The sequence below is a fragment of the Austrofundulus limnaeus genome, unplaced genomic scaffold (genome assembly GCF_001266775.1).
Source record: "Austrofundulus limnaeus strain Quisiro unplaced genomic scaffold, Austrofundulus_limnaeus-1.0 Scaffold137, whole genome shotgun sequence".
NCBI classification, from domain to species: Eukaryota; Metazoa; Chordata; class Actinopteri; order Cyprinodontiformes; family Rivulidae; genus Austrofundulus; species Austrofundulus limnaeus.
In genome coordinates, this window is record NW_013952539.1 from 504,020 (window position 1) to 514,176 (window position 10,157).

The 10,157-nt window shown below is 38.0% G+C and overlaps 1 protein-coding gene across 1 annotated transcript in view; it reads right to left on the bottom strand.

Annotated features, from left to right (window-relative positions):
- ass1 (argininosuccinate synthase 1) overlaps positions 1 to 9,746 on the bottom strand; it is a gene marked incomplete at its 5' end in the record, with an annotated part of 35,352 nt that extends 25,606 nt beyond the window's left edge. The window contains 7 exon segments of the mRNA XM_014016023.1: positions 5,640 to 5,670; positions 5,757 to 5,827; positions 6,580 to 6,654; positions 6,748 to 6,804; positions 8,239 to 8,427; positions 8,865 to 8,933; positions 9,612 to 9,746. Of these exon segments, the coding sequence (XP_013871477.1) occupies positions 5,640 to 5,670; positions 5,757 to 5,827; positions 6,580 to 6,654; positions 6,748 to 6,804; positions 8,239 to 8,427; positions 8,865 to 8,933; positions 9,612 to 9,713 (594 nt within the window).
- Between the last annotated feature and the right edge of the window lie 411 nt (positions 9,747 to 10,157).

Here is a 10,157-nt window from a genome sequence, read left to right on the forward strand (position 1 = left end):
AGACCATTCTGACTATTCTCAGCACAGTTAAAACGCCTGCCTCTCTAATGGTATGGATGTGCATTGGGGTGTCTAGCGTGGGCGGATGACTCATCGGAAAAGGTGCCAGCAGTGCAAAAAATTCAATTAGAACAACTTGTGTTCCCATCCTGCAACTGGTCTCCTCAGCTCCTACAGCAGGGCTATTCAACTGGCGGCCCGCGGGCCACATCCGGCTTGCGAGTGACCAAAGTTCAGCCCGTCGATTGGCTCATTCGTCTCTTAAGCCTAAACCACTGGTTTTCTAAGTCTGAAACCATTTCTATGCACACTCAAGACAGTTAAAATTACGAGCAGTTGAAGATAAAACTATGAAAGTGAAAATAAAATTGGTTTAAAAAGTTGGCTAGCCAGAGATGTCAAAATAACATTTGTGTTAAATATGAGGTATAACGTTTTCTTTTTGTTTTTGATATTGTTTTATTTTTACTACTTTTGTAGAGTTCTGTATGTTGTATTCACGATTAAATGCAGCAAAATAAAGTATTTCTAAGGTAACAGATCTTTGTAATACTTGGTTTATTTACATAATGACTTTAATTGCTGGATGTTTGGTCCCTGAACTGTTGACCTGCAGTAACTGTGGCTGCTGGAGCAATTTAGTTGAATAGCCCTGTCCTACAGGTTAGAAGTTATAAAAGAACAGTGGGCATGGCTTTATCTCGACTTTCCAAGAGGTGTTGCCCAAAAATTTGAATTTCCAATGTTTTTTCTAAAAGAAAAAAAAAAAGAATTTTAATTTAAAAAATTGTAAATTCTTGTTGACTTCCATTGTTAACAAAATATGGGTTTATGAAATTTACAAATATTTGCTTTGTTTTAATTTACATTTTACACAATGACTCAGCTTTGTTGTAAATCGKGGTGTTGGCTCCAAACAGTTAGATTTGAATTGGGCAGCAACATTCATTTAAACCACTCCATAAACATTAACTAAGCTGATCCAATATGTTGCATGCATGATTATGAATTATACAACCCTGTGATTTCCCACTAGAACTCCATCAACAGTATCATTTTGTACGTGACACACCATCTGGCAGCTAAATACTGAACAAGTAGATGTAGCGTAACATCACAGTCTCTCTTAGTGTAAGCATGACATTATCTCAGGCGTAATGTCATAACACTGATGTGCTGCGGTGCTGGCTTTATTTTATGCACCATCCCTTAGTAATTTTCCCCAGCTCGTGTTTGGAATCAGAGGCAACTTACCAGGTTAGTAGTTCAACAACTGGAATGTCTGTAAAAAGAAGAAAACAGCAATAATGAGACAATTTTTCCTAATTGTTTTAGCTAAAAACAAAACTTGTCCAATTTTTGATTTTGTATTGCTCTTTTTTCCACTTTAAAAATAGATATAAAAGATCTTGAACAAGAACCTTGTGGTAAGAAAATAAACTGGTTAAACATGATTTGTAAATCTGGGCAGTGGCAGAGCCAGACATTTTTCCCAGGGGTGGCCAGACTTGGATCACTACTCACACAGGGGTGGCCAGGAAAATTACATCATTTTTTACCTGAAAGTTTCTGCAGATCTTTGTTTTTTGGTCATTTCCTTATGTCCTTATAAACATGGGTGTCAGAACCATTTTAAAACGGGGGACACACTGTTGGGGGGTCTGGGGGTCCTCCCCCAGAAAATTTTGGACAAAATAGACGCCATTTACTGCATTCTGGTGTATTTTACCAGGTTGTTAAACATACTTTTACCTACTTAAATTAATACTTGATTTAATTACTTCAGAGACAGATTTTTCCATTAATCTAGTTCCATCATCCAGTTTTTACACTCACTGCTACAGCTGAGATAAGATTAATTAATGTGTCACAATTTATCATATCCAATGACTTTAGGGGTGCTTTATATTTTTGTATTGTTTATTGTTTTTATTTTTAATTGTAACACATCCCATTGTGCCAAATAATGATGACCCTCAACTGCATGTTTAAAACTAACATTATAAATTTTAGCCAAAGAATTTAGTGAATTTAGAGGGGTGTTTCATGTTTTCTGATTTAGTGATAGGTCTACTCATAATAAACACAGAGCATCATGCAGCCTTTATAACATAAAATGACACTGTTATGGTGACAAAAAAAAACATTTGTCACCATAAGTCCAAAAGTTGACACTATAAGTCAGATTACATGCATAGGTTCTGTATATAATGGCTGTGTCCAAAACGGCAGGCCGGGTCCTCCGAAGGTCGGATTTGTCGGCCGCATACGTCACAGCGCCGCGACGAAGGACGTCCAAAACCGAAGACTCCTCCGATNATATTTATGTTTGTGGTTGTAATGTGACAAAATATGGAAAAGTTCAAGGGGTATGAATACTTTTGCAAACCACTGTATATGTGTTTTAGCCACTAAGGAGAGTTGTGATTTAATAAGAGAGGATGATAAATCACTCAATAAAAAAATGTGCCCCCCTCTTTTCTGAGATGATGGTTACACCCTTGAGTGAAGGCACCAGCAAAATATCTGGTTTTCTCCTGCTTTTGTTAAACTGTCTGTTGGAGCTCTTGTGCTGCACAGAGAGGCTGCCTGTCACTGTGAACGTGAGCTGAGATCTTCTCATTGGTCAGTCAGCATGAGGTGGGTCAGGTGACTGAGAGGGTTGCTTAATGTCAAGCGTTACTTTTGTGTAAATGGAGGACACTTCCCTCGATCTCAAAGTAGTGGGTCATGTTTACCAGATTATACTGATGTGTTTTGTTTTTATAGCATCATGTGAAGGAGTGTCCTTGACAAGAGGACACAGCAGTGTATTTGTAGTTCTGAGCATTTGTACATCAAAATACACTTAGAATTTGAAGTATTGAGTATATTTACTATATATTGCAATAATTTACTCTGTATTTTGCCAGAGTGGTAATCCTGGGGTCGTGATGATGGGGCCCTTGAATATTGTTGCCCAGGGTACAGCGAAGTGTTAATCCGGCCCTGCCTACGGCTGCAACTTATGTAAAGCCAACCCTAGGGACGTGGTATTTAGTCTTTAAAACAAACAAATAAACACAAAACATGGTAACTAAGTAGATAAATCTTTGAGTAACTGTGTGAAAAACGAAACTTCCAGTAACATCTAGATAGATGTATAAAAAAAAGGTACAGTTTTGGGATCTAAAACACAAAAAATCATCATGATGATTTTAAAAATTTGTAGGAATCTTGACAGAATAGTATTAAAACTGACAAGATTCTGGTTAAAAAAATAAAAATAATTCCTAGTTGGGTTCAGAAACTCTTCTGAAAACTATGACGTACCACAACTGCGTTAAACCTCCCAAAATCCCATGAAACAGTTTTTTTTCATGAGTCTGAGCTAATTGAAAACGAGACTGAGCTAAAGTTGAAACCTCACCCTGATGTCCCAGGAATAAAAAAAATCTGAGAATAATTTAGGAAATTACAGACGTCGCATCCTTCAGGCTAGAGAAGAGAGGAGCAGCCTGACTTGTTATTACAGTCAAAAACCCACATCTATGATGGTGTGAAGGTGAAGTCATGCATAGTATTAATAAATACGATACATAGAGGGTTGTGCTGCCATTCAGAGGGCAACACTTTTCAGGCAAGTTCTTTTTTTTTTGTTTTTGTTTTAATAAAAACATCACCAAACCAAATTCTAGACATAATGCATGAACATGACTGAAATATAAGAGAGTCCAGGGGCTACACTGACCTGTTGTGAACCAGATTTATCACTAAATAAAAAGTTTTTTTTTTTTTTACCAAACATGCAGCAGCAACAAATTTAAACTTCTTTGGGTTCAATTTGTTTGAACAGAGGAGGACAGAAGAGAAGCCTGAGGAAAAACAGGGTTAGCTGCTTTTAAGGCAATAGTGTTGGTGATTTTTCTACAAATTAATAGATTTTTGAAAACCAAAACACACACAGAGATTTTTGTGCAAACATCTGATTGCAGCTGGTTTTAAACAAAAGAGAAAACCACACGGCAGCATATCATCAGTCATAGTTTGGCTTTCCGAGAACCTAAACCTCAACGTTGTTGAAGCTTTGTGAGATCATTATAACAGAAAGCAAAACAAAATGCAGCAAATATTTAAAGAAGAGATATGTATTATAGATCAGTTAAAAGGATCCTAGAAGCTAAGAGACAGTTCGCCAACTTTTTGTCTGAAAGTTTGGGTCTATATTTTTTTTTTTTGAGTGTTCTGATCTGTGCGGATTGGAGAAAATCAGCAAAAATTGAAACAATTATTGCTTTTAAAATTAAGAATTGTGCTCAAACTACTCAAATAAATTATTAACAGCCTGAAATTCATGACATTGGTGACCACAAGGGGTGTACATAAACTTATGCCAATTGTTTTACATTCATTTAAAGAAACTGTGCTTATAATTTGCCAGTTTTGACATTGAACTTAAATTAATAAACATACCTGAAGATGTTTTAAACAGAGGAACAAAGGGTCATGGCTTTCCAAATCACTCAAATATTAAGCCTCTTTCAAAGCTCTAAATAAAAGTTTGTGATTAGTTAATGTATTCAAATCCTTTTACCACTTAGGACCTGTGCACCATAAATATTTCATTGTATTTAATGCCCTTAATCGATTCAATATTGGAGTAACGGTCCAAAGCAAAGCCTCTGAATAAAAATCTGTGGCGCAATGCTATCATCATACATCGCTATGCCGTCGTCTCGTTCTTTTCAAAACCTTTCTCCACAGGACGACTGAAGGACAGGACACTGAGGGGGCAGCAAAAGGGTGGGAAAGGGGCAGAGAGATACAGTGGCCCTGCCCCTCGTCTCTCCACAACACCCTGAGCATTGGGGACTCATCTGTCTGGCACACTATCTTTGTACTTTACTGTTACTGGTGACATTTTGGTGTCACGGTGTCAAGATGAAGTGGCTCCCCTCCCACGTCGCCGCCTGCGGCAGCACAACCGCAGGAACAATGAGGTCCCGAGGAGCCGGGGCTGGAACTCAGGAGGCCCCAGCTGGGTGCAACGCCCTAACCCTTCCCCCTCCCTGGCTCCCATGAAATCGGGAATTAGTCGAAGCGTTGCTGACGACAAGTCAACGTCTGTGTGTCCCAGGCTCTTCCCAGGGCCCGGCGAGGACCCAGGGCGAGGAGAGACACAGACGCAGACACATCCACCAAAGGATGGGCGCTCTGAAGGTCGCGCGGGGCGACCGGTATGCACCGCGCTGACCTCCGACCTCAGCAGAGATCAGACTCATGTCTCGCTTGCGATTCCGTGAGAGAGCGAGCGCTGTTTCTCTCAAAGAAGACACCAATGCATCCGCAGAATGGAGGATTTAAAAAAAAACACTTCAGCATCTCTAGAAATGTGTTTCATTTAAAGAAACGTGAAAATTGGTCCTCTGCAATGAAGTTGCAGTTGTTTTGATGTGTTGAAACAGACAGTGATTTTAGATGTTGAACTTTTGAGTCAGTCATTAAGTTAAAAAAACATTTATGCGAATCAAATCCATTCAGGTATTTAAGATGAGAAGATAAGTACATTATTGCAAAATGACAACTTAAATTCAAAATATATGCAAATGAGTTTTTTTCTTGTATTCTATGCAAGTTTAAGAATAGGTTAGTTAACTTACCTTGGGATTCTCCAGGATTCCAGACTCATAGCTATAAATAAATATGATTATAAGTTTAAGTTTGACTTATCTTTAACCAAAACAAACAATCCAAAACATCCCATCAGTCATACCCACCTTATGTGCATCAGATTGGCATCCATGCTCCAGGGAGCCCGAGGAGTAACGGGAACTGGGATGCCATGTTCCTACAATTTCACAAAAACAAAAACAACGACAAGAAAAAAAAAGCTTATGTTACTTAATGTTCATCTGGAAAAGAAAACAACTTGAGGCTGTAAGAAATGAACGTGAAAATTACTTTAAGCCCATTTCGGCGTCACTAACAGATCCATCTTCCCCTCCCTACTTTTGATTCTCTGAGTCAAACAGCAAACAGTTTCTGTGTATTTGTAAGAAAAGTCAACATCTTCCTTCTTTTATTGTTTCATTATTTCACAAAACACTGCAAACAGCAGCAGGGACGTTCTCACAGAACATCATGAGCACCCTCCAGTGGGAAAACTTTTTATCAGGATCAGACAGCAGAAAGTGTTTGTGAACTAAATGTAAACCTAGAATGAATCAAACCACTTTTACCTGAAATTACATTTCAAGTAAAAAGTAGGGATGCAGTCAGAGGTGAGAGCTGGATGAATTCATGTGGACAGACCACTTGCGGAAATAAAAATTGAGAGATTCAACTAATTAAATGAAGTTTGGATTTTTATGCAACAATAAAACAATCACTTGTATTTGTAGCAATAATGTATTCTTCAAACTATAACCTTTTATGAACTTGAACAAACATGACTAACAAATTTTATCATATAAACATTTAGCCAGGCTGTTTGTAGAAATACTTTTAACTTTTATTTTTAAGCGATATCTCAGTTCTTCCACTCAGCTTACAGACTGAATTATACAAATTAGAAGTATTTTGTGGCAGCGTTGCACCCACCTGTGCATACTCCATCAGGTCCTTTCTTCCCTTGAAGCGATTATAAAACTCGGGGATCCTCCACGGCGCGATGATCTGAGCAGAACAAATAAAAACAGCTGCAGCAACAATATTTCACATTGTAAAGCTTCTCCTTGCCTGGAAATAAAAACAAGTCAACAAACTAACCTTAACTTTGGGGTAGAGAGCGTAGCACGTGAGCTCAAAGCGTATCTGGTCATTTCCCTGAAGGGTGGAAACATTTTTATTATCTTTAATGTGTCAAAATTAGTTTTGATATTAACACTTTATATAAAATCTGCAACAGCAGATCAAATAACTGGAAGAACTTGTTTAAAAACAACGCGGTTTCCCATATTTTAGATATTTAAGTATTCAGGTTTGTACAGTCACTATAATATACTTCCACTAAAAAACAAACAAACAAACAAAGACACAGAAAGCACAGGAGGCCATGTCTTTGTTGTTGACCTAAATGTACAAAAAAAACATAAAAAATATAGTCAAACCCTCATCAAGCCAGATATTTTCTTTATATATCTATTTCTCTGTAATTTCATCAATTATATCAAAATAAAAAAAATAATGTGTGGCAAGGAGCTGAATCTTCTAAGTTTACATCCAAAAAACAATCAATCAAAAGTGAAGAGCAGGTATTTTTGACCCAAGGGCAGCAGGAGGGCTGAAGTCCCGTATCAAAAATATTTTGGTGTTTGTCTCCACCTACAGACCAAGTCGGGACACTACATAAAAATATACATCAAAACAAATCTTTTGAAAGGTACTGTATAATAAGATCAGCTAGAGAGAAAAACTACAAAGAGGTACATTTTTGTCAAACATGATGAGTTGATAAATAAACCATACATTTAGACTTTATTAAAATCACTTAGTTCATAAAGCTAAAGGGGTGAATCTGCTGAACTAATACGTCTAAAGAGATTTATTGCTTGCATCTTAGCTCTCCTTTATAATTTTTTGGGTGAAGTCATGCCTKTGTTTTTTCGTATACACTCTCAATGCAATGTTTTAAGCTGTTATCACAGTGGAAATCTCATCATAGAAGCACAAAAATTAACCAATGATGAGCCATGTGGGTTTTTTTTGCTCATGAGCTGAAGTAGAATGAAAACTATGAACGATCAGTTTATAATCATTAAATGAAGAAAAACAAATCTTCAATGCCAGCTGATAAGATTTAGACTACATATTTCAGAAATAACTTGGATAATTTATCTGGCAGGGCTMTAAAGGAAACGCTGAGATTCATTTTATTCAGCTGTTTATTCATGCAGCATGAAGAAAAAAAGCAGGAAACCCAGATGCTTAATGAATAGCTAACTGAATAGAAGAAAATGTTAAACGCTGAATAAATTAAGAAACGTGGAAGGGAGGATTTGAAACGAATGGTTAAAATAGATTAATATTCAACCTCAAAAATACAAAGTCCACGTACTGTGGTGACTTAAAGGAAAAGATGTTTGGATCAGTCACTTTTTTTACCCTCACTTCATTATTTTACTTTTGTTWTACAAATTCTATAGAAGGGGGGAAATGCAAAAATGTGTTTCAAAATGCTTTGAGATTCAGTTCCATCAGCAGAATCTGGACTTGTTCTTAAACAATATGAAGTCCTGTAATCTTGTATTTGATTTTTACCTTCCCAGTGGCACCGTGGGAGACAAACTGAGCGCCCTCCCTGAGCGCGATCTCAACCTGACGGCGGGCGATGCAGGGCCGAGCGATCGCAGTGCCCATCAGATAGCGGTCCTCGTAGACGGCGTTGGCCTGAACGGCAGGCCAGATGAAGTCTTCCACAAACTCTGTGCGCAGATCTTCAATAAAAACCTGGACAGGAGCAGACGCACAGACAGGAAACAGGCCTCCGTGTCGCRTGACTTAACCTCATTATTCAACATTCAGATAGATTACATAATACATAGGTTGTGAAGCATGTTCAGGAAAGAAGGCAACAAAAAAAAAAAAGCCTTGTGATGGGAACATAAGAAACATTTCCTCACACAAAAACCAGACCAAACACATATTTGCAGTAATTTGTAGAACAAGAAATCTTCTTTTAGGTTGAGTGCCATCATTTCTGCCTTCAGGAAACAAAGAGCGTTTTACTGGTAATCCAACTAGTTGAGTGACCTTCTGACACGCAATAATTGACAGGATTATTTCCATGTTTCTGGGAAATCAAATCATTTCATACTGAAGCTGAATAAAATGTAAAATTACTCAGAAGACTCCGACTCCAAACACCACATCCTGTGGTTTCTCACCTTCTTTGCACCGAGGCTTTCCGCCTTTTTCCSGGCAGCTTCGAAATCTTCATCTTGTCCGATATTGGCCTAAAAGTAAGGAAATTCAAAGTGACAGAAACTCGTTTAACAAGGTGAAAAGCGAGAGATGTGTGAAAGGTTCAGTGTTTTAAACAGCAGTGCATGACTGAGCATGTGTTTCAACTGACAGTTTACAGTTCAGGTCACAACTGCAGGAGATTTATCACCACTTCTTCACAGCTAAAACAAACATAAAACGTTACTCAGGACGCTGTCAGACATCCTGAGTTTTGAAACAGAACAATTTTCTTATAAACTAACCTAACAACTAAAGGTCCAGCATTCCTAGAAGTAAGGATTACTCTCAGTCATCTGTCTGCACCTGTTRGTATTTGAACATTGCCTTGAATCAGTGTCTTACTCCCAGAGAAAGCAAGAGCCAGAGGGGTCTGGACCTTGCGTGCCACACTGACCATCCCCCTGCCACCAAATGTAGCTCAGCAGAAAAAATCTGCCTCCCTTGCAGTTCTTTTACCCAGGGGGTAAACCGTAAATCCAGCTAGATTTATACAGGCATTATGAAGCCAAATCCTGCAATAGTTGTTCTTTTGTTGTTGTTGTTTTTGGAGAAAAGCTTAGAGTCAACTTTACTGAAAGCAGCTGACCGTAACTCTTCACTGGAACCTAATAATGACTGGTTGTGAACCAAGCCACCTGTTGCGCTCACACCTGTTACTAGAAACTCACCAAGTATGCGATGACGTCGTAGCCCTGCTCTTTRAGCCACACTAGAATACAGGAGGTGTCCAGTCCACCGCTGTAAGCCAGAACCACAGTTCCTTTAGACATAATGAACTCTTTCAGTCCCAACAGACAGAGAAGCTGCAAAACAGCACAAACACACAAAATTAAAATAAATAAATAAAAAGCACACAGTAAGTCATAAAAATTTCATAAAAGGCTCATACAAAAATAAATCCCTGAAAAATGCCCCTTGTAGTTGTCCAACATTTTTTTCACTCACCAAGTGGTTATGATTTGATGCAGTATCTTTGGTCCATTTTGTTTAACAGACACAGTATTCATGGGCATCATGTCCCCAGCCAATAACATGCAATTATTTATTTATTTATTTATTTTACTTAACCTTTATTTAATCAGGAAAACATTAAGAAGAACTTCTTATTTGCAATGTCAGCCTGGCGGGTACCAGAGACACCCATAAGGAAAAGATAAAAGAAGAAACAAAACATCATACAAACAACATATCCAAATAACACAGAAAAAAATCAC